General features: G+C 33.5%; 1 protein-coding gene across 3 annotated transcripts in view; it reads left to right on the forward strand.

The window, feature by feature from the left end:
• Window positions 1-25,485, forward strand: part of mark4b (MAP/microtubule affinity-regulating kinase 4b) — a 187,237-nt gene that overhangs the window by 138,501 nt on the left and 23,251 nt on the right. For all 3 annotated transcript variants that reach the window (XM_039769300.1, XM_039769301.1, XM_039769302.1), the window contains exons 5-11: window positions 417-482; window positions 3,981-4,051; window positions 5,631-5,687; window positions 11,024-11,260; window positions 20,842-20,961; window positions 21,719-21,818; window positions 23,714-23,826. In XM_039769300.1, the coding sequence (XP_039625234.1) occupies window positions 417-482; window positions 3,981-4,051; window positions 5,631-5,687; window positions 11,024-11,260; window positions 20,842-20,961; window positions 21,719-21,818; window positions 23,714-23,826 (764 nt within the window). The remainder of the gene's footprint in view (window positions 1-416; window positions 483-3,980; window positions 4,052-5,630; window positions 5,688-11,023; window positions 11,261-20,841; window positions 20,962-21,718; window positions 21,819-23,713; window positions 23,827-25,485) is intronic.

Consider the following 25,485-nt stretch of genomic DNA (forward strand, 5'->3'; position numbering starts at 1 on the left):
CACATCCTTACTCTGGTCTGATTTACAGTTCAGTCATCCTACCGAAATAAACAAGTTTAGAATGTATATACCTGGCAACACCCACGTGAACATGGGTAAAAAATGGAAACTCCACACAGACAATATCCAGACCAGGATTTGAACAAAGAACCCTGGAGCTGTGCGGTATCACCAGTGTCTGTCTGCTTAGTGTGTAAATGATTAGGTTTTCCTTTATTGACTAATTCATTCTGTATTTTTGCATATATTTTTTCTTTATTTATCTAGCACCAGTCCATGTTACTAACTAAAAGCGTCTTTATAGTGAAACGTATGATAGTAAAAATGGTGTAAATAAATAATTATACAGTACTTTATTTTTTGTTTTATATATTTATTCCCCAGGCCTTAATTATATTTGATTTAATTTATTTCAGTGAAGCTGTTTGAAGTAATAGAAACTGAAAAAACCCTTTTCCTAGTAATGGAATATGCCAGTGGCGGTGAGTAAATTTGATGCTTTTAAAAAGGTTTATCCTAAGTTAGTGCTTTTACTAGGCATGTAATGAAATTGTGGTGTATGCTAAAGAACCATTTAATGTCATGCAGTTACATTTGGGTGCATAAAATCTCTTTCAAGTTAACCTTTCTCTCAAGTGAAGTGGCCTACTCATTAAATTCAAGTTGAAGGAGTCAACACCATGGCCATCATTCTGAAGATGACACAACCAACTACAGGACCCCACAGTACTGAATACCATCAACATATTTGGAAGTATTTAAAGAAGATATTCCTAAAAATGAGTAATCACCTAAACAATGCAAAGTCTTAAAAGCATTGTATTTGGAAAAATATTGAGATTAGCATTGCATCTTATCATTATATTACTATTACTACTACTACTAACAATATATTATTAAACCATATATTCATGTAATTACACACGTCAAGTGAAACAGCTAAACAAATTAATCTCTATGATTATACTGCCTAGATTTTGCTTTTGTTAAGGCATCTTCAACATTATAATTGAGATATGGTCAGCTGACAGCAGAGTGAAAAACAAATCATCTAGTTAATATCATTCTTTGAAAAAGCAAGCCTTTTTAGGAGTCTGTGGTCAGTTTTTACAGGCAAAGTCACAATCCTGGCAAAATGGCCACCCTCTTGCATCTGGGAATTCTGCAGTTCTTTAAGCATATGCTTAATCCTATTCAGGGTTGTCAAGGAGCTGGTGCATAACAAAGCAACACTGGGCAAAAATCAGCCTTCAACAGGGTATCAGTTTCAGTTAAAGGAAACATGCGTTGTTTAATTAATATTCGGGTTTTGCACTGATGATACCAATTCACTTGTTTCCTCAGAAAATATAATTATACTTAGCAAAAAGGGAGATATGTTTTTTGTTTTGTCACATTAAAAAAACAGTTCATAATTCTTTATTTTTATGTATACATATAATGTATTTTTTTGCATAATAATTTGTATTCTCTTTGCTAAACAATGTAAGCCTGCATTTTTATTCTCATTTCTAATAAAATTAGTCATGCTTGTTTTGCTTCATCCAGTTAGTAGTTGTTTGTACCAGAGCCTAACCCAGCATGAATCCCTTATATTGATTTTACATAGCTTTAAAGTTATTCATACAATAGTCTAGTTTTTATTGATTATATATTAAGAAACCAGTATAGGTACCAATCATTACTCTGGGTAAAGTCAGTAAATAATTTCCCAAAGTGGAAAGTTTTGCCTCAAAAGTGAAATTTCACTGACAAAATAAATAAAGTTCCCCAAGTAGAATATTTTTGGAAAGAGCTATAGGCTGTGATGTAAATATGTAAAAATTTGGAATCTGTGCAAACTTAGCGTTGATTTACATAGCAAACATATAAACACAGTTTCAAATTTATTCAGTAGATGTCTTGTTAGAATATACTGATTGCATTTTTCACAGGTATAAGGCAGCAGTCATTGGACAGAACAATTCTACTGTCCCTGTGCTGCAATAATAAATAGAAGGTGTTATAGCTCTTCTTGTAAAACTTTAGCTCTGATATGAGATAATTCTATTCTTCAGTAATAAACATTGTCAAACTACTTAGGTTTTTTTGGACATGTTTTAGAAAAAAATTATATTGTTTGCCTAAATAAAGTACATTAAATTTAATTGAATTTACTTTGTTCCTATTAAGCATTCCTTTATCTAGCTAAATGACATACAAATTAAATACAAAAATGTAACAGAAACTGGTTACTCTTTAGGTATCTCTTATAAAGAACTTTATAAACATTTTAATTATGCTGTATATAAACAAGTAATCACTAAAATTAAAAACTCTTGAAATATGTTTGTGATTTTTCATTGTTTTATATTATGTTAAAAAAACTTAGTGTGTTTTGTAACATGCAGAAAGTTATTAGCAGCTTGTAATGGATACCCAGATTAAGAGCGTTCAAGAAGATCATAATTTTGTTTTCCTGTGTTATATTATATTGAATGATGATACAGAGCATCTCACAGTTTTGAATGAAGCAATGGCTCTAGCGGTTATTCAAATCAAAACTGTATAAAACACAACCATCAGCATTTAAACTGGTTAGAATGTTTCTTTATTCTTTTCAATGAATAAGCAGCTTAACTATACCTGTGTATATTGCTTAAGTAGTTGTTTTGACCATCTGGTAGTTGTATATATTTTCATCACCCATTGGGTAAATGCATACTGTACTTTATTCTCAATTCACTTAATTTCAACACTACATTTCACCTCTCCTCCTGAGAGTCATAATAACAACATGCTGAGCTTTACTCAGAAGGCCACCCTATTCTGAGGAACGTTTTCCAGCTCCTTGAAAGGAATACCTAGGCACCCCCAGGCCAGTTTGCTCTGGGTCTTATGTCAGTGGACTGTGTTTTGCTCAGCCTGATGTTATTCAAGAGAGGTACCTACATATGCAAAGCACCTTAGTGGCATCTGCCCAATACAAAGAAGCATTGGTTCTGTTTTTGCTGTATTGCTAAACTCCTCACCCAATCAATGAGAGGGAGTTCAAATGGACCTTGTGATTGTTCTGATTAAAATTAAAAGAATTTTTTTTCTCAGAACAGTCCAGGATCTGCTTCTGTAGTCAAATCTGGCAGTGGTATTTTTCTAGTAAGCATTTGATAGCTGAGTTACTTATATAGCCCCAGTGGACTTAGTTGAAATAAGCCATTGGAAACTAACTTGTGATTTTACTACCTGCAAGGTAAAGGATAAGTGTTGCAGCAATGCCAGTAGGGCCATGGCAAGACAAGAACTTATCCAGGCATACTAAATAATCAATTTCACCTTATATAATCAATATAATAAAACAGTAATTAAATGTAAGTGCTTACCATGTAAAGATTTGGTATATAAATATGGAGAATTTCCTTGAAATGAATACTGAATCTCTTATTTTACAAAACAGACTATGACTTCAAACATGAGGATACAGTAATGCACTGGAAAAGAAATTAAGAAAATTACAATGATGTTTATAACTTTGGAAGTGCAATTGGTCATATACTAGGGATATATTGAGCACTGATCTTATGGATTGACCAAATTTAAAAGTTACCTGTTTTTGGGTTTTTTTGCTTGTGATAATAGCAGTTATTTTAAGAGTATTGTTTTGTTTGTTTTCTTCATGTGGCTCCCTAATTTTAAATGAATGGCTGGTTTTTACATAGCATATTTTAGGTATTTAGCATATTGCAGTTTCTCTTGGCTGAAACAGTAATTGTAATTCAAAGAGTATAGTCCACTTTTTATTTTAAACCTGTTTTTTAGACTAATGAAGGGCTAGAACCTATTTCACTAGCCTCAAGTAGTTGGCAGGAATGAACCTTATATAACATTTTTATATCTTGCGGAGCTAATATATGGACATCTACAGTAACAGTTATAACAGAAATGTTATATGCTTAAATCTTCTTGTAATTACTTCTAATATCTAATTTTCTTTTTATATACAGGTGAAGTGTTTGACTACCTCGTATCTCATGGGCGTATGAAAGAAAAGGAAGCTAGAGCCAAATTCCGACAAGTGAGCTAAACTTTCAGTATTTTAATGCTCACATAACATAATCTATAAATTCACATTTTGTCATATTTACTTGTATATGCTGGAATCACAAAGGTTCATTTTGATACCAAGGGACTTTGTTACCAGAAAAAAATTTATATTGTATAAAAAAGTTTAGCAAGATGACATTGGTCATCTGTGGTTGTGTAATTATCTTGATTTTGATCTGCTAATAAAAATGATCAAAGTCCCAAATTAATTTACTTGTCTGACTTGAGAAGAAGTAGTTTTCACTTGTTATTGTATCCTACAGTGGGACCCAATTAAGTATTAGGTATTTTCAGTTTATCTTAACTATTATAACCACTAGAGGAGAGTTTTCAGTTCAGATAACTAAAAACTATTATGAACTATAGTTTCCACTATGGTAAACATTACTATAGGGGATGAAAATATCAAAATATTATAAATAGGCAATTAGACTATTATCTATTTCATATATCCATTTAAAATCAATTTTCAGTATAGTTTGCCTGGAAACATCTTTTTTTACTTTACATGCTTGGCAGTTACATTTTTTTTTCTTTTTCAAATAAAGCCAGTAATTGTCTTGTAGCTGATTACTCCTCCATGTGAATGCAGACAATTTTGCATTCCTAAAGAGAAACAATAAAGAAAAGGACAACCCAAAGGAAATCTGCAGTTCATTCTCATTCTCAAATTCTCATGTGGACTCTGTTGTAGCTATATACAGTATTTACATATTCTGTGTATGCTAATAAGTAAATTGTCAAATAAGTGAATTGTCTTTCTGACAAGTGTCTTCTATTAATAAATAAGTTAATGTGCATGTGTGTGTGTATTTTCCTTGTGTTCATTTCAGAATATTGTACAAAGGGTATTTGTAGCTTGAGATGATTGTCTTCTATCCCCATTGCTGGTACTCATACAAACGCTGCTAAATGATTAAACTGTCGACAGACTGTGAAATCTTTCCTTTGAATGTGTTTACTCAATTATAAATGAAATTCCACTTGTTTGTGTAAATGCATAAGCAAGTTTTATTTGACTCAGTACTATTCTTCTATTTTTTAATTTCTTTTTTTTTTGGTATTCTGTACTTGGACAAAGCAATCAGTGCATGAGAAAGTTGGTTTAGACATGTTTGGGTAATATACTGTTGTATGCCAAAATGGGTATTATAAGCCACACTATCAGTTACTCACACTGCACAAGGCTACTCACATTAATCTCTCAGTCTGTGTTATTAATGTATTTTTATAACATCTTTCACAGTGATCTCTCTCACAAAGGAATTCCCATATCTTTAGAAGATTAAAGGAAATATTTTACATAAATAACATAAGATGCAGTGGGTAAAAATAATTTGTGCTAAAGAGGCATTAATGAAAGAACGGGAGGCAATACATTTCTCATATAATGTATCTCTAAAAAATAATGCATCTCCCGTCTCTATAATGACTGGATTAAGTCTCTGTCTTTGCAGGAGAAAAAGTAAGTTACTTGAAACTACTTTTTAACATTGTCTTTGTTTTATATCTTAACAAAGTGTTCTGTTCCCTTTCCCTGTTTGCTACAGATAGTTTCTGCTGTTCACTACTGTCACCAAAAGAACATTGTACACAGGGACTTAAAGGTGAGTTCAGTATATTCTTTAGTTTCAGGAAAATGCCATTAATTACCCAATGCATTCTGAGGTACAGTTTTGTTTAACTAATACAACTAGAACCTAATCCTCTGTAAAATAGATTCCAGATATAAACTATACTTATCAAAGTATGTAAGGTAATAAAATATCTGCAATTTGTATGTTTTTGAACAATTTACATGCATGTTAGTTCTCTTAGGTATGCAAACCTCCATGGTCAACATCAGTTTGTTTGATGGATGGCCCCTTGATATAGCTGGTGCACGGTTTCAAATATACCAATAAAGTTTGCGAACTTCTACGTCTTTATTAGTGTTTAAACATACGAGGAACTGGCATTTTGTAGTTATTGGCTTAGCATCATTTTAGAAATGCCTTCTTTGTTTTGATGGTGTATTAGTGGTATTGCTATTTTACGGTTTTGGTCATAAATTTGATCTGAAGTTTAATGTGAGTTATCAAGTTGTTCTTTTGTTTAGTGTAGTGTAGACTTGCTGTTTCTTGTCAGGAAGGCTTGCAATGCAATTGAATACTATAGCAGTTAATGTAGAATGAATAGATAAATTGCCTGTTTCTGTATACCGGTATGTATATGTTCACTACAGTAAGCTGTGACCCATAAGTTTTGGAAAAAAGTAGGCAGACAATTGGGCATAAACTTTAAATAAGCAAATTAATTGATTTTTTACTATATGCCATCTGCTAATGAATAAATAAACACACCCAGTAAAAATTCTTTCATTTTGTTAATTATTTTAAAAAGTTTAAAAGCACTACAGTTATGTAAACAACCAAATGAAGAAATCTATAGGAAAAGAGAAAAATCAACAATATTTTATCATAATGAAGAAGCTGGAATGATATATGCCTTAGTATAAGCCGCAGAATACACCTTGCATTCTTCTTCAAAGGCAGCCTTAGTTTTAGTGTGGAAAATACATAATTTAATTGGGAACCTACTTTTTAAAACAAAGTGCTAGCAGTTGTTGTACAACTGTTGTATTAGTGTATACAGTACTATGTAAAGACAGAAAATTTCTGAATTATCCAGAACTAAAACTTTACTTGGCTAACATTAATTATGTCATTAAAATAAAAAAGAATAGAGAAATCCTCTGTTGGATAGAAGTCCTATAGTTGTTTTCTATCTACTGTGCTTCCTTTATATACTAATGTATAGTGATGTGGCAATATACTTGTCCTTGTATAGTTTCCTACATAATTACATATTTTTCATATTGAATGTTGTCAGGTGTTCAGTAAAAACCTAATATTGGATAAAATGAGCACTGAGGAAACAAATTAGACATACCCAGTGTCACTCGCCTCAATGCTCTGCTATGGATTACATCTTTGTATCAGTTTGTTACGTCTTTGCATTCAGTTGCGTAGAAAACCTGGATGATGACAAATACTTTGTCAAGGCACTGTAAACAAAAGCACAATTACAAAATTGCAAAGAAATAAGTCCGATTTTTTTGTTTATTAAAGGCATGAAAGGATGTTTAATTTTAAATAGTCCAAACCAAACAGCCAAAACCTACAGGTGCCCGTGGTTCAATTCCCAAGAGGGGGTGCAGTGAGTGTTTCGGCCAGAATTAGGGCAAAACACATGTCACGTACTCTTTGCATTATTTGACAGTAAAACAATTTTAACCATATATATACTTTTTAATGTAGGTAGATCATTTCGACCTGGTTATTTTAAAAGTAGCTTGCAAGCCAAAAAACTATGGGCACCCCTGATCTAGTTAGTTGCGGTAATAAGAGTTTAGAAAGCATAACTTGTCCAGGTGAGAGAGTACTTCATGCAGAGTATCCCAATGAAGTATTCGGTTTTCAACTATAACTCGGTTATTTCTTGATCGATTTTTACACTTTTACACGCTATATATATGAACTTGGCCATTCCCGGTTTCCCGGGAATTACAGCAGTTTCATTGAAATGAAAAATGTCCGGGAATACCCAGCTCCCGGATTGGATTCCCTAGTTGGAACTATATTTGTTCTTGATTCATTGTATGGTTTCCTTGACTTTAAGTATACAGATGTTACTTCTTATATGCTCTCTAAATATCACAGTATGTTAGATTTTCCCCAATTTAAAAAAAAAAAAACCACAGCATGAGCAGGGTGAAATAGCAGTCTTGTGGATTAACCATACAAGCACATGCCACAGTAACCACTGTTTTCCTATTGGTCTTAGTCCTATCCTGTTATTAGTATGTGCTTAATAAACAAATGGAAAGAAACCCCTAAAATTATCTTACTACAGAATTTAACATTGATGGAATAATTTATTGTTTGCAGCTTCATTGCCTAAAGGCATCTTTAAAACCTCATGTTCTTCTTCCACTATGTTGCCTTTGTCACCTGTTGATGCAAGGTACATATGAAGAAGATCATAAAAAAAGAAAAACTCTTCTGCATCATCTGCATTATACAGGGAGTAATGTAAAATCTTGCATTAAGATACAGTTTACCGTATCTGATTTTTTGAACATTAAATGTTTTTCATGAAACATACAAAATTTGTATGTTAAAGGTATGTTCATTCAAATTTCTATACAAATGTTAATGTTCACAGAGTATCTGCAGTGCAAAACTATATGTGATAGCCCAGGTTGTAAAGTGTATTGAAGACCATTGGAATATTTTTTTTTGGCCTTGATAATCTTTGGTAGAAACAAATGTTAGTCTGTTGTATCACTACATCATCCGCAGCATTCACGTTTAATATTAAACATAATAAAAGTGGATATCACCACAGTCTTACTCAAATTGCACCTTATAAGCCGTTATAATTTGATAGGACTAAAAGAGGAAGTGTGTAGAAACCAACATTAAACACAGCCACTGGCAAGTAAATTATTACTGCTTTTCCTTTCCCCATTTGCAAATTTTGCAAATTTACTCATATTGTAAAAAATGATTGATTCTCTAAAGCTGCCAATTTTTTCTCACTAAAGAATTGCTTTTCAAATGTTTTTTCCTATGTTGAGCTGGACTTTAATTATAGGGTTTTCTAGCAAGTTATTTTGTTCTGAGCTTCTTATTTTGTCTCATTTATTGCTGTTATATAAATTACACTGAAATTATCTTCTGGATATCTCCTTGCATCAAATGTACAAACTGAAAGAGATAAATGGGTTTCCCAACTTTATTTCCTTACTTCTGCTTTTGAAGTAGATTGTTTAATTAAAACCTTACAGGAATACTCTTATAAAGATCAGCTATTGGGATCTCATGTTTTGGTGTGTTTACAGATTTCGGTTTCTGTTCCTTCCTTTGTTTTTTGAGGAGTATCTGGGAACAATTACCCATTTTAAATTTTTATGTTAAACTAACCTAGAAAAGCCTCTTTCTGTATAGGCAATTCACAGATTACAGATGGTGTACCCTATATATTCTCAGCTCAGGCAGACCGTTTAGTCAGAAAACGTACCCATTTTGTTTGTTCTCAAAAAAGCTGACTTTTTTTGTCCCAGCAATTGGGTTAAGTCACTTATATTCTAAGCTTCCCTACTTTATTGCGGTGATGGTTGCTTTTTAATGTCTCTTTGTTTTGCCTGGTGGCATCCTATATTGTACTGTCCTGCGTTGCCCTCTTGTTCTTATCATTGATAGCCTGGCATATGAGATTCTAAAAATTCTGTATTCTTTCTGTGTTTAGACTTGTGGAACAAAAGAACGGTTATGAGTACAAAGGCCCTTCACTAGTTACTGTTGTGTACTGGTATAACCCTGCTCATTTGTTTTTTTCATGACTGATTATTGATGGAAACTATACCATATAGGATTGTTCTATCAAGCACTGATTTTCACACATGCCAGTTACCAACCAATTGTGAAAGACTTCAAAGCTCTAGTGATCTAATGGTAGGCTCAGTTGTGCCATCTGATTGTGTGCGCTTTTATATCTGTAAGTGTAAGGCTTACAAAAATAGACCAGATTATTGTGCTAACACTTACCTTGATTCATTGACTATAAATCCTTTCAGAGTTCTTTACCAAATCTAGTCGGAAAACAGTGCCCCTTATATTTGCTACTTACAGCAGTTTGTACTTTAGGTAACCTTTTAGGGACTCCTTATGTCCAGTCATTTGGTAAAATAAGCATTGATTTCCTAGGGAGAGATTAATCTCAATTCCCCACAACCCCCCACCTCAACCTACAGATGTACAGTATATTGGGAAAAAAACTTACCTACTGTGTATACTATAGAGGCCTATTTAAGATTAGAAACACTGTAACATTTACTGCATAAACTGTATTCATAAATAAAGTAAAACATTGTTTTCACACCGTTGCTTTCTGCTGTGCTTTCCTGTTTCCTATGATAGTTTTTTGCCTACTTGGTACTATCAGGCAATATATTTCAGTTTAATGCATTTGCAAGCTGACAGGTGTTCTTAATGCAGTAATTAATTACTGGAGAGAGCCTCTATAGTAGAATCAGGGAAGAAAAAAACATGCTGATGTTTCAAGTTTATAGACGGTAAAAGATTTACTTATCTGTTTACTGTTCAGTAATACACGTGGAAAGTAAATGAAATGTCTTTTTCAGAATGTGGACTGTATTTTTTAAATTCACTTCCATTTATCCTTATAAAGCATATTTCCACTAATAGGGAGAGATCAATTTCTTTAATTTCAAGCAACTTCCATTTGAACTGTTACTTTTAAAAGAAAAAAATATGTGCATGTAAATGATGGCAGACTGGAAAAGGAAGACCTGTTTTAAACCATATTTGTAGGCTTTATTTTTTGTTTATTTGAAAATTAGCTTTAAAGGTCACTGAAATTCTTTTCAATAAAACAAAAGAAAACTAATTTGGTTCAAAATAAGAAAGGGATCTCTAGCTTTCTAAGGATTGGTTGTAAATTACATCACAATCGGTTAAACTGTTAATGGGTGATGCGTGCAATAGACATTTTCACATACAGACAGGTATTATTCCAAATATATATTTTATAGAGTTATGGTCACATGTAAAAAATACATTTGGCAAACTAAAATGTGTAAATCTATGCAGCATGTTATGGTACATTTTTCTATATTACATGTAGAGATTGTATTGTATTTTATGTTGTGTATTTTGTTTATTGTTATACACTTACACTTAATTTCCTTTTCCAGTGATATAATTGTGGAAATGGGTCACACAATAATCTTTTGCTAAACTAAAATAGATGATTGCCTTCTGTACGGTGCAGTTATAATGGACTGTAAGAGCTTTGCAGATTTCATTTCAAGAACTTGTGAGGTCTCCATTGCTGAATGTGTCTGATACATACTGTATATTGTTTATCTCTTTTTCAGGCAGAGAATCTACTTCTTGATGCAGACTCCAATATCAAGATTGCAGATTTTGGTTTCAGTAATGAATTCACTTTGGGTTCTAAACTGGACACCTTTTGTGGGAGTCCACCCTATGCCGCCCCTGAGCTCTTCCAGGGGAAAAAGTATGATGGACCAGAGGTAGACATCTGGAGTCTTGGGGTCATCCTTTATACACTCGTCAGTGGTTCACTTCCTTTTGATGGACAGAACCTCAAGGTAAACACTTTGGAAATATTGTGCCTCATCATCACTTGCAGATTGATAGTTTTAAGTGGGGACTTTGGTTACAGGCAAAGTGACCAATGGTATTCAGGATGTTGGAGTCAGTAAATTCCTAGATCTAGCCCTGAATTTCCTTTGTTTTGTAAAACCATAGTTAATGACATGTTTTTGTCATTTTGGATTGAATATTCACAAGTGTTTCACATATAAATATATGTATTTATATATTATATATTTTTAAAGGTTGAGCAGTAAAGTGACACCTTTAACTGGCTAACTAAAAATGATTACAATATGCAAGCTTTCGAGACAACTCTATTGTAATTGTAAAATGTGATTACATTTTGCCTGAAGAAGGGGGGGAAGTTTTCATATTTCAACAATGAAATATACCATAAGCCAGAAATATGCCATTTACATGTTTGTTTGACACTTTACATTGGTTACTGGTTGCAAGTTCTGTGACCTGTTCAGTGGTCCAGCTCTGATCATTGTGGAAAGGTCTTTGTAAAAAAAATAAGTCATTAAATAACAAGCAGTATGATACATAATTTCCGTTCTTTGATTTCAGACAAAATGGTCACACTCTCTCTCTCCCGTTTGATATGTCTTGGTTTCTGACATTGCTTTGTAAATCGTTCTGCTCCTTCTTCCCAGTCCTTTAGACAGGCCATTATTTTCATTGAAATTCCATGTGGGAGCTCCAGTAAATGTGACAATACACACATTTGATTGGCTAGCTGTTCTTATGGATGGCTCTGCTCGAATTCTTTCCTTGTGTATGTTCCTCTGCACTTTTTTTGTTCCCATATTATAAACTGACTGAAACTGCCTTTCATCCTCTGGTGTTCACACTGTTTTCTGTTCCCCTGCCTTTAAGTTATAAACTGAGCAGTCTGTAGTTTAAAAAAATTATGATTTTACACTCCTGAACAAAAATGTAGAGAATTGTGTGGAGGTAAAAATGAGGATCACTAGAAGATACTTTGAATCATATGACCACTATCCACCTTCTCCAGTATTGCCCATTCTCAGACAATTACCTGTCACTTACCTAACACATTTATGGATCATATTGAGATCTTCTTATGAACAAGTGCTGTCTTTTTGGAGCCAGTCTGCTTGTAATGTGTGTTGTGTTACACTAACAAAAATCATATGTAAGGCAATGTGTGCATTACCCTATAAATTAAGTGGAGAGTAGAAATTAACATAATACTTGGTGTGCCCCAGTGTAAAAACTCCTGCTTGTATGCTCACCAGTTTTTCCCTAATGTGAGTAGTTGTTATGTTAAGTACACTCGGTTGAAATTAGCTTCTCCTTTGTGCAATCATTTTCAGTCTTTCAAGACCAAGCAGTTTTCATGATTTGTAATCATAAACTCTTATTATTTTTTTTCAGAACAGGGTGAGGCTAACAATGCATTAAACAATGTAAGGGCTTGTATCTCTATATTAATTGATGTTGTTCTAATATATTCTTTTGAATGATAGCAGTTAAAATTAAATATAAAAATGCTGAGCTTTGTTGTACAGTGCAGCAAAGAACAGCTGACTTTCATGTGATGTCTGGCTTTCATGGCAGTACTGATATTTAAAAGCTTTTAAGTGATTTACTCATTACTTGACATTGCTTTAATGGTGTGTAAAACGTGCTTTTTTCCCTTTATTCACTTATTGAGTAAGCGTGTATTTTGGATACCCATTGGATGTTCAGTGCATGTCACTGTCAGTTTTCATCATGAACTTTGATTGCACCAGTAGTACTTTTAATTTACAATACTTCTCATTGGGCTTTTGTATTTCACTGTAATGCATATAGTTAATTGTTTTTGGTGTGTTGAATGGTTTATTTAAATCTTGAAGGAAGGGAACTTTAACCAGAAACACACTAACATGCTTCTAGCAACTTAGCTCTTTTTGGTCTGTTTATTTTTATTTATTTATTTTTGTAATTTTTTTTGCAAGTTGTCAATGTAAGTTTAATGACTATTTTTGTGTTCTTGGTTTTAGATAAGGAATAGTGTACCACTATACATACTACTCAGCTGAATTTAAACAGTAACATGAAGGCCAAACTAAACAGAAGTATTGATTGATGCTGGAAAACCTAACAAGTCTCAAACACTATCCTGAAATTAGTACTAAATAGTAGCAGTTTGCATAATTCACAAATGTTTATTTAAAGTCACGACATCACCACCCATACTTCCCATTCTAACCTAATGAGTACAAATAAAACATCACAAAATCAAATAAACAAAATGAAAAAAGACTGCAAGACAAAGGGGGTCAAAATACAGTATAAGAAATCAAAAATGCAGAACCTCTTACAATATTAAAAAAAAATCTACTAAATAATAAACATCAAAATGACAGTTTGGCTTTGCCAAAAATGGTCAGAGCAGCTAGTGACCTTACATCACAAGCCTACTCAAATGATGACACCTACTGTGTTTGAAACACATCACAAAGATGTAGCTGTGTTGGATCTCTCAAAGCAGTGAGAGTTTACTAGCCAACAATACATCAACAAAAAGCTCTTAAACCCAATTATTCTGGTTCAAAGTCACGGGGGGCAGCAGCAAATTATGTGATACTTTCATGGTTACAAGGCCATGTGTTAATATTGTATTCTTTTGCCATTTCAAAACAACTCTTCAATCTAGTTAACTTATTTTTCAATATTTTATAAACAGGTTGTGTGCTTGGACCAGAGTACTCTAGTAATATGTAAATCTGACAAAATCTCCTCCAACCACATTTAAAATCCAAATCACTCAGCAAAGTATATTTCCATAAATTGTGAATGTTCATGATGACAATACAGGTGGTGTTATCCTCCTTATTAATTTTCCTAATTTTTTTTTTTTTGATCTCTTTCATTCATGTCATGTTCAACATAGAACATATCCAACGTACCATAAGGTGAATAATTTCTAGTGCTATCAATAACATTTAAGTAAAAGTGCAAGGAAAGGGATCAGAAAAAATTTCCGTGTTTGTCAGCAAGCCAAGGTATATGGCTAAGAAATGCAGACAAATTATTCTGTCATTGCAATTACTTCACTTCACACTATCACAGCAGATTGCATAAAAGAGACACAAATCCATTTGCCCAAAAATCTGCTGCATTTTTGTTTTTTGTTTTTTTGTTTGTTTGTTTGGTTTTTTTAATTTGGCTTACTTCTCCACAACTTCATGAGTAGTCTGCATCTGATCACTGTAGGCCCATGTTGTTTGTGGTTTAATCACTGGCAAAAGAAGCTGCTTCAGTGGGTCAGATTCATATACTTGCTTGCTGTAATGGCAAAGAGCAACACATTCAACTTTTTTCAAACTTCATCAGCAGCTCAGTTTAAAAAAGCTGGTCAAAAATAGCATTACATTCATCCACCAATACAGTATGTGAATTATAAGTCAAGGTTAAACATATTGTATACCACTGCAGCTAATTGCCTCAAAGTTTAAAATAAGATAAGATGCAGGCATTTGCTAGGCTAAGGAACAACACAGAGAAGCAAAAGTACATTGTAGATTTTTCTCTAAATTAGGTGGGAAATTTATTTGGAAAAAATGATAGAGGAAAAAAAAATCAAAGGTACAAAACTACATTTTAGATTGCTAAATATGCACCTTAATATACACTGTCCATTCAGTTCATGTTTTTATGCCAAAGAAAAAGTGCTGCCAGAGTCTCGAAAATTGACAGTGAAGCCCAGTGAGCTTATATGATTGTTCATGAAGAACTTCAAAGCTGAAGTTAGCTATTTATTCAGAGCTACATGGAGGCTAGCAGCCAGCTACTTACTTGCACAGCTTACACGAGCCGAATACTCATCCTATTTTAATCGGAAAACAATTGTTCTAAATTGTATACATTGATTTAGGCCATTAAAATTAGTGACTAATTTAAAAAACAAATATTCACTTTTAGATTGTATATGAATTTTTGTTTAGCACAACACTACTCCGGTTCACTGGCAAACAATGTAGTGTCAAATGCATGAGACTAACTTTTAAATGTTAAGTCATATTGGACTGCTTTAATTTGCATAGCTTTGTAGCAAGACTGGTTCCTTTCATAAATTACAGTGCAGTTTTACCTAGCCTAGTGCAGGTGCACTAGTTAAATTTTTTGTGTGCAGAGGGTGCAGACCTTTAAATATCTGGGAGTGCAGCTGGATGACAAATTGGACTGGACTGCCAATTCTGATGCTCTATGTAAGAAAGGTCAAAGCAGACTATACTTTCTGAGAAGGTTGGCATCCTTCAACATCTGCAGTAAGATGCGGCAGATGTTCTACCAAACGGTTGTGGCAAGTGCCCTCTTCTACGCGGTGGTGTGCTGGGGTGGCAGTATAAAGATGAAAGACGTCTCACGCCTGGACAAACTTGTTAAGAAGGCAGGCTCTATTGTAGGATTAAAGTTGGACAGTTTAACATCTGTGGCAGAGCGACGGGCACTAAGCAAACTCCTGTCAATCATGAATAATCCACTGCATCCACTTAACAGTGTCATCTCCAGGCAGAGGCAAATACATTTAAAAAAAATTATTTAGCTCAACTGCATATAACAGCATAGGATAGGACCTGTGTTCTAGAGTAGAGGCACCTCGAGGCAATGCAAAATGTGTAATGTTACATTTGCATTAATAATAATATAATGAATTTGTTTTTTTGAATGAATTTGTGAATTTCCCCTTGGGATTAATAAAGTATCTATCTATCTATCTATCTATCTATCTATCTATCTATCTATCTATCTATCTATCTATCTATCTATCTATCTATCTATCTATCTATCTATCTATCTAAATTCACTGGTAAACTTGGGATAGTCCTATATCTAATGCAGAAAACTATGATATTTAGTCAGCACTGTAAAGATTTGTTAAATTGTGTTTGAGTTTTGCCCAGCCAATCATGGTCGCACTGTTTTGATTCACTAGTAAATCTGGCGCAATGCCACATTTGCAGAGGTCAGCCAATTTTAGCTTTACTGTTTTACATATCAGGACTAATGACAGTCATCTTATCTTTAATTTACAAAAATACATCTAATTTTTCTTTTTCTTTATATAGTCAACAAAATATAAGCCCCAGCAGAAAAGCCATGTCATGTTTGAACAAGTTAAAAATGTATGTATGGTGTAATATTCAGGTGTACTTAGTGTCTTAGTCATCGGCTTTCAAAGTTGGAGCATTTAGAACATTTTTAGTTACTTCATGAAAGAATCGGTTATCACATTTTTGTTAAATATTTTTGAAACAGTGAGTTGTATTCAAAAGTAACTTTGGCACTAGGATGTAATCTGATGCATTAGTAGAATATGTTAAATATATACTTTTTAACAGTACTTAGCAATATCAAATAGCTAAAAATGTATCCCATATAGGGGCTTGTGGTTGGCTCAGTAGCTTTCACCACGCAGAGGAGTCCAGTACAAGGAAATGTAAAAGTGGCTTTGATTGTTAGACGTTGGCTGTAGAGGGTCAAATTTCTTGAACATTTTTGAAAGAAGACTTAAAAAGCTGTGTTGAAATCTCAAAGTAAATTCTTGGCTGCTTCACACCATAATTAAAAGCAAGTTTGAAACTTTGCAGATAAATTATTATGTTGAGAGAAATATTGAGTCATAATAATGTACAGATAATGCAGATATGTTTAATGTAAATACTGAGTATATATTTATTTACTTTGTTCTAACATAGTGATGCTTACATAATTCCTTTCCTCATACATTCTTTTGTAGATAAGTGACTTTTTGAATTTTTGTTTTTTGCTTTTAAGGTTGGCTTGTTTCAAGCGGCAGGTGAAGTGAGCTGCTATAACAAGCAGTTTGCCTGTGTTTACCTCTTAATAGAGACTGACTACCAATTATTAGGGATACATTTTACCATGGAACCATCTGTTTAATGAGTAAAGAAGAAAATATGCAATATAAGTTGAAGTGACCTTTCTCAGAATTTGAAACGATAAACTAATCTGTAATTGAAGTCACATAGAATATTTCAGGCAAGTTCTGAAATTGAGGTATCTCAATGAAAATTGAACTTTTCTGACCAATTGTGAGGAATGAATATGCCAAATTTGAATAAACTGTTTACCAAGAGCTGAGTTGTTTCATACAGTGGACAAACGGACCGTCATGGCAATCAAAGTAGGTGCTTTTCACATCATGTGTGATCACACCTAAAAAGGGGGGAGATAGGTTTTGTTTTCAAATTGTGCTAAAGAAACAGAATGGTTTAAAAGTCTTTAGACAATGAGACAGATGAAATAAAAGGAAAGAGGCACAAGATTAATTACATTGCTATACTAAAAGTCTGTAGCACAGATATGTTAGGAAACTTGATTGTGTGTAGCAGGGACCTTCCAATAGGTACAGCCATAAAAACTAAGCCATCAGAAGTCCGGCGAAATGGAGGATGGCAAGAAACAGGTAGTAAAAGAGGAGGATATCCATGCACAGAATAAAAGACACTAAATCTTTTTAAGATAACAAACTATTCTGATTCTCTAATTTAATGATGGAAAAAATGTAATTTGAATCTCAAATGTTTAATTTTAGGTGCCAGTGTCTCCTAAAACACTATACAAAGGCTAACATACATTATCAACCATAGAAAACAATCAATGAAATGATAATAGTACAGAATGTATTTTCTGTGCAGTATATTGTATATACACAAACATATTGACTTTGTTTTTGTTTTAAAACATTTAAGCATTATTGAAGCCTTCCCCTTCACACTTGCTTGGGTAACAAAATACAAAAATATTTTACTATATTTTTCAAATGTCATAAAAATGTTATACAGGATAAGGATGATAACTACATTGACTCCCAATAATTAAAACATCTAAGTGAAAAATGGGTGTTTTATGTTTGCTAAAAAAAGGCTTTCAAATTCAATTAAAAATTGTAACAGTGTTCAGTAAGTGAAGTTAAACGTTGCCACCAATCTTGTGTTGAAAGTGAGCCTGATTGCAGCAGTTCAAGCCTGAATAAGAACTGACCTGTGATGGAAACCAACAGTACATTTTTGTATTCAATTTGAAAAATAACTTTAAACATGTATAACTTGTACAGTTGTAATCATATAAGGTGCGACAGGGACACCACTTTGATCATACCCCAGAAAAAAAATTGCCAAAATTCAAACCTTTATCATTATTAAACCTGTTTCATTACTTTTCTTTTGAATTTTTGTCACAGCATTATCTCTGTATTTCATTTAATTCTATCCTTTGCCTCCATTTCTTTTAACCCTTTGTCATCTAAGTGTTCCTTTACTGTGTATCTCCACCATCTTTTTGAACTTATCTCTTACTCTTACTCTTTCTTCTGGTATGATCATAGCCAATACTGTTCTGCCCACCTATTTGGTCTCTTGTCACATGCCCAAACCAACACAGTTTTGGTTCCTACACATTCTTGGAGGCATTTCCTGATATTTTTATTTCTTGTGAACTTTGCTGGCCATCATCTTAGCAACAGCCAGCCTTAAATTCAAACCTTTTAATCATGACCGTTCTTTCCAAGTCATACTGTAAATTATTTGCTTTGTATGCATATTTGATTTCCATCTCAGAGTCACACTACACTTTGTGTCAAAGAGCCTAGGTATTTATACTCCTATAGCTTTAATGTTTCTGTATGCCTCAGTCCATTTATTATCCAGTAGTTTCCACTGTGTAATCACAGAGAACTGAAGCTTATCCAGTTGCAAATTAACATAACATGTAGTTGTGGGAAAAATATAAGTGAACAGGAATGAATGTACAAACTAAACAGGCAAGTAATCATGCTGGAAATCATATTCAATTCCTTGGAATTTCAGGCAGCAAAAATAACCAGAACACAACCAAGACTAAAGAAGTAATTTTTCATTTGTGAAAAAATATACATATATAAAATGTGATATTATTAGTGTATTTTTTAGATATAAATTTTTAATTATTACCACCCTTGTGAATATAATTTCTGAAGAACATATGTTAAAGCAAGTGCTGATAAAAAAATATGTTTTTATGTAACTGCATTAGCATAAAGAATGCTGCAGTATAACTGGACATGCTGTTAATCATATATGTCTCTATAAGAGGTCATACGAGTTGTTAACCTGCTTAAAGCATTAGTGTTTTTATAAGAGGACTATTTTAAATGATTTCTGGCTTCTGATTAATGATGCATATTAAACACATTTTTTAACTCCTTCATTATTCAAATTGCTTTAAAAGACTTGTATTTAAGTTCCAATTTGATATGTCAGACAATTGAGGCAAAATGGAAGGAATTATGCTGAAATTTGAACTGACTGTCAACATTTACTATACATATGCATGTTCAAGAGCTAATGTGTGGTTCGGTTTTACCTTGTGGTCACAATCATATTGATCAATTTGGTGCCATTGTATTGGAGCAACATTTGGTGCCTACATGTGTATTGATATCAGGTAGATCTACACCGATATTATGATGCTGAAACTCGTCTAGACAAAACACATTTATTAGGTTCTTTTTTTGTATAAAACACTTCAGTTTGAAAAACCTCTTCCATTGACTGACCTACACAATGATGATGGTAATAGAGTGTTAACTGCTGCAAAAAATGAAATCTAAGCAAGTGAAAAGATTTTTATATCATTCCATTAAATATTGTTTTACTTAATGTGAGATTTATATCAAGAAATATGTATTTAAGATTATTTAGCTTATTATAAGAAATCTTGTCAAGTAAATTTTGCATACCCAATTGGCATGCAGCAAGTATTTTATTTAGCAAAAAATTAAATGCCAATGGAGTAAACAAAATTTACTGGAAAAATTAATAAATCTAATAATATGGAAAACAAAATTTAACAGCCTGATATAAAAACTTTTCACTCAACACTGCATTCATCATCCCTGGAGCTAACAATATGGACAATATTTACAGAGGATGCATAAAGTCATTTGTTTATGTAATATTATACTAGACATTCACAGTTTTCCTGTTAAGATGTTCTATTCCATGTTTCTCTGTGTTTCCACATTGTCTTCACTTCTGCCAAAATAGCCACTGCACAGTCTGCTCTCAAGTGCGCACAAGGTTTCCACTTACTAACTAAGACAGGACTCTTGACCAAAGAATGAGAGGGAGAGGCAGGTCTTCAATTCAAAATGCGATCTTGTGTAAATGGATTTCCTGTTTGTGGACTTCTTTTATTTTCGAGAATATTTATTTAACAATGTTTAGCGAAAAACGCATGTGTTTTTTTTATATGACTGAATGACTTGACATGTGGATTACATAACACGAGTGTGGATTATGCAACAGTAGTAACATTAGATTTTTTAATTCAACATGCTTACTGTTGTCCAGCATTAGTCACCATTGGATTCCTCTGTATCGGAAACATCGTCCTTTCTCCATTTCTTGGCCATCACTGCAAATTATATAGCCTAATTAACATTTTAAAAAATATTTTTGGGTAGAGCATTCCTTTTAAGCATTTTGCAACTTCTCTTTTTCTGAATGTTAAACAAATACTTTCCTAAAGCATTGTGCTGTCTTCCTTTTTACAGGAACTGCGAGAAAGAGTCCTGCGAGGCAAGTACAGGGTTCCCTTTTATATGTCAACAGATTGTGAGAACATCCTGCGACGATTCTTGGTACTAAACCCTACTAAGCGTTGTACGCTGGAGGTAAGGTGTCATGCTTTTTATTCATTTACTTCTTGAGTAGGGCAACAAACACAGTTATATTTCTCTGAACATAACTTTGCCACTACATGGTTACCAGGGGCTAGAGTCTACCTACTCCAACAGCAATGATCACAAGAAGAAACTACCTTTGGATGGATATTGTCCATCTCAGGGCACACTCACATACCTATCCAATCTTACACACTTACATGGGAATGATATATAGTAGTCATCAGCCTGTTAGTGTGTCTTTGGGTTGATTTATAAGGTACTCTAGATTCAGGTGGTCTTCTGAGAAATGTTTAGCATCTGAAGAGTTAGGAGGCAAAGCCCAGCCTAATTGGAAATGCGATCAAATGTAGGACAAGTGTCCACCTGGAGGAATAAAAAAAGGGATACAAAACTACCTTATCTTCACTTTTAGAATAAAATCATTCTAAGAATTAAGTTATTTCTAACATTTATGAAGCTGATAACCTCTATGTACTTCTTCACCTTAGTAACATTTTTCATTTATCCTACAAGTAGTTTATTAGTTAATATATTTTTTTTACATTTATTTGCCATTTCCAATGTCAGGTCTACACTACAATGTTCTCCTAGGAACATGTCATCATGATATAAATAGTTTGTGAGCTGCTTTGTATAAAACTTGCAATTTACAGTAGGTGATAAAATTGTTATACATTGTTTATTTACCTATGCAGTAAATTTGTTTAAACACAATTTTTTAGAATTCTCTATGTTATTATTTTAGCAAATAATGAAAGACAAGTGGATAAACACTGGTTATGAGGGAGAAGAGCTTAAGCCACATGTGGAACCTGAAGAAGACTACAGTGATACCAAACGCATTGGTGAGTTCACATCCTTCAAACGTGGTGTACAATTATTCAACTCCTGCAAATTCTTACTATAGCAGGGATGGGCAAACTTTATTGGTGGTGGGCCAAATTGTCAATAACAACTTAGATAGTGGACTTTATATAAAATGTAGATGTAACTGTGAAACTAGGTAATCTAGCACATGTTAATGACAAACATAGTTAGTTGATTCAAGAAATAGTTTAATTATAGAACATTTTTATTAAAATCTATTAATAGCAATGCTCAAACACTAATAAGAGAGCAATTTTAAAGCACAGTGATTTTGCTATGACTATTCTAATCATGAATGTGAAACTGCAAGAAATATTAATATCAAAATCTTTTCATTGCAACAAATCATTCATTGCAAATATTTTATCTGCTAATGCTCTTCCATACTTTTCATTTATTAGAAGTCCTGTTTGAATATAATGATGCCATGCAAACAGCAGGGATCAAAAATCTTTGAAACAATTCCTGTGTTGCTATGAGTGCAGTTTACAGAGATCAAGGAAGGTAAAAAGGGTTTACCAAAGTTTCACTACACGTAACTTTTCATTTGTGAAAAGACCTACTGGTAACTGTATGTGTTACCAAATAATGATGCCATACAAACAGCACACTTGAAACGCATTGGAAACATTGCTAATATACAGTCTGCAGAAATCAAGAAACTTAAATAAACGTAGGTTATATTTGCACTGGAGTGTGGTTACTTTCAGCAGCCCATCTCTGGGACATTTTCCACTTTAAAAGCAAAAGGAGATAAAAAATAACAAAATCTGTTTCATAGTGCCTAAAATCCTGAAAGCAAGATTCAAATTCAAAATGATGGATGGGAATCTGAGCTGCATGTATGTCAAACGTTTTCACTTCTGTCTGAAAACTGATCTTCAGACTTAGAAATCTCAATAGAATTTGCACAGTGCAGTTGACACAGGTTATTTTAATGTTTGTAAAATGGAAAAAAAAAAAGAAAAATGTGGTTTTATACCACAATTGAAATGACCTCACTTTAACTATCTTCCTTTTCTGACTCGTTGATGAAGTGCCTGAAAAACACTCATATTTCTTGAAAACATGATCAGGATGCCACAGCTGGTACATGCATCATCTTACTCATAGCCTCGCCATCACACTGGTTGAAGTACAGGAATAATCTGTTTTGATCATTCCTCTACTGGAAAACTGTTCTTCTTCTAACTTCTTTCTTTTGTAAATGGCACTCTTAATATTGATTAGTGCAAAGACTTGGAGTAACACCCAAAACTCTGCCTTCAGGGGAGCTGAGGTCTAGCAGATCAGTCTCTGATAAAATCAGTTTTGCAAAAACTTATATTCTTTAAAAACGCAATTAAATGACAAAGTAATTCAAACAGCTAAAAATATACACATTTCAACAATGCAGACTGACCATATTCGTTGGGTAAAAGCTCATGTATTTTTGAATGGCATTGCAGGGGAACTTATTACGCTTACACCAGCCAACTGTAGCATCATCTGGTTAAAACACCTCATGTGAGCCATATACTATTAGATACTTCTATGAGAAGTGTCAGACCCATGTTGTTTGCCTATCTCTGTACTATAGCAAGGTTCAATGAAAATTCACTGTATAATATTAAAATTGTAATAATACATGAGAGCCCTGTTAAATACATCTTTACCATTTTCGATTAGGAACCTGTTTGGTTTTACAGTTTGATTTGTTAATAAATATTGGTAAATATACAGTAAGTTCAAAAATGTTAAGTTGTCACACAGAATGTGAGTTTGCCTTCTTAAAATCCATTATGTGTAACAGTCTTCAGTATCTGATTTTTATATAACTTTTTCACTTATTTATTTGGTCACTTTATGCATGTTTCTTTCTTTTTTTTACTAGATATAATGGTTGGAATGGGCTACACCAGGGAAGAGATCAAAGATGCTCTCACAAATCAAAAGTATAATGAGATCACAGCCACTTATTTGCTACTGGGACGCAAAAACAATGAAGTAGGCTGATTTACTTGATAAAAAAATTTTGAATATCATTTGATGTTTATATTTGTTAGAATGACATCCAAGGGAGTATGGCATACTTAAAGTCAAGCTCACTATATTGTCAAACTGGTGATAAGCAGGTCTTTGAAACATAATCAGTGGTACAGAAAAAAAATCGATAAACATATACCCATTCATACACGCACGTAACTAATACTGTGATCGTGACTGATATAATTGTCACTTGTTTTATGTATTTTTAATTTTTCTTTAAATTTATTTGGGAACATTTACCTTCCTATTGTATATGAATTATGTGTGCATGAGTTTCTTTTAGGGAATTGGGCTTTCTCCAATAGAGTAAAGCCATGCAATCAGAATGTTTGCAAATTCAAAATCTGCCCAGTGTGAGTGAGTCAGCCCTTCCATCAATATTGTCCCATTTAGTCAGTTATTGTCTTACATCCCTGAATGGATGATAGGAGTCATGGAGAAAGAATCATTTTGACCTAAAATCACAGAATGGGATTTCATAATTTAAAATTAATTGCAAAAAAAAAAAAATTTAAATGTTTAATCAAGTAACTAAGGATTGTGCAAAAAGTTGTATATTAAAATTACACTGTACAGTAATCCATCCTCAGTCGCGGGGGTTGCATTCCAGAATCTCCCGTGATATATGAAAATCCGCAAAGTAGAAACCATATGTTTGTATGGTTATTTTTATATATTTTAAGCCCTTATAAACTCTCCCACAATGTTAACATTATTAGAGCCCTCTAGACATGAAATAACACCCTTTAGTCAAAAGTTTAAACTGTGCTCCATGACAAGACAGAGATGACAGTTCTTTCTCACAATTAATAGAATGCAAACATATCTTCCTCTTCAAAGAAAGTGTGTAAGGAGCAGAGAATGTCAGAGAGAGAGAGTGAGAGAAAAGCAAACAATCAAAAAATCAATACGTGCTTTTGGGCTTTTAAGTATGCCGAAGCACCGCGATAAAGTGGCATTTTGTAGAGGAGCGTCTAGGCAAACAGCCTCTGTGCAAACAGCCCCTCTGCTCACACCCCCTCCATCAGGTGCAGAGAATGTCAGAGAGAGTGAGAGAGAGACAGAGAAAAGCAAGCAATCAAGCACCGCACGGGAAGCATAACGTATATCATTGAGGAGTTTTATTTAATATGTAATACATGCTCTGATTGGGTAGCTTCTAAGCCATCCGCCAATAGCGTCCCTTGTATGAAATCAACTGGGCAAACAAACTGAGGAAGCATGTACCATAAATTAAAAGACACATTGTCCACAGAAATCCACGAACCAGCGAAAAATCTGTGATATATATTTAGATACTGTATGCTTACATTTAAAATCCACGATGGAGTGAAGCCGCAAAAATCGAAGCGCAATATAGCGAGGGATCACTGTATTTGACTTTAGCTATCAAATATTGTTCAACCAAGTTCTAAGAAACAGATGCCATCACCAAATTTAAACGTTCAAAATCTATCCTATATGTATCTGTCACTCAGCTGGCTTGGCACCTGACCCTCGCCAGTCACCTTTCAAGTGGAGAGTTCACGCTACAGCTTCACAACACCGTTTTGAGTTATGTTTAGCTGATCTTTGTAAGCTACCTTGTCTTCAGACAATCGCTGACAAACACTTCCT

The sequence above is a fragment of the Polypterus senegalus genome, chromosome 11 (assembly GCF_016835505.1).
Source record: "Polypterus senegalus isolate Bchr_013 chromosome 11, ASM1683550v1, whole genome shotgun sequence".
In the NCBI taxonomy this organism is placed as follows: domain Eukaryota; kingdom Metazoa; phylum Chordata; class Cladistia; order Polypteriformes; family Polypteridae; genus Polypterus; species Polypterus senegalus.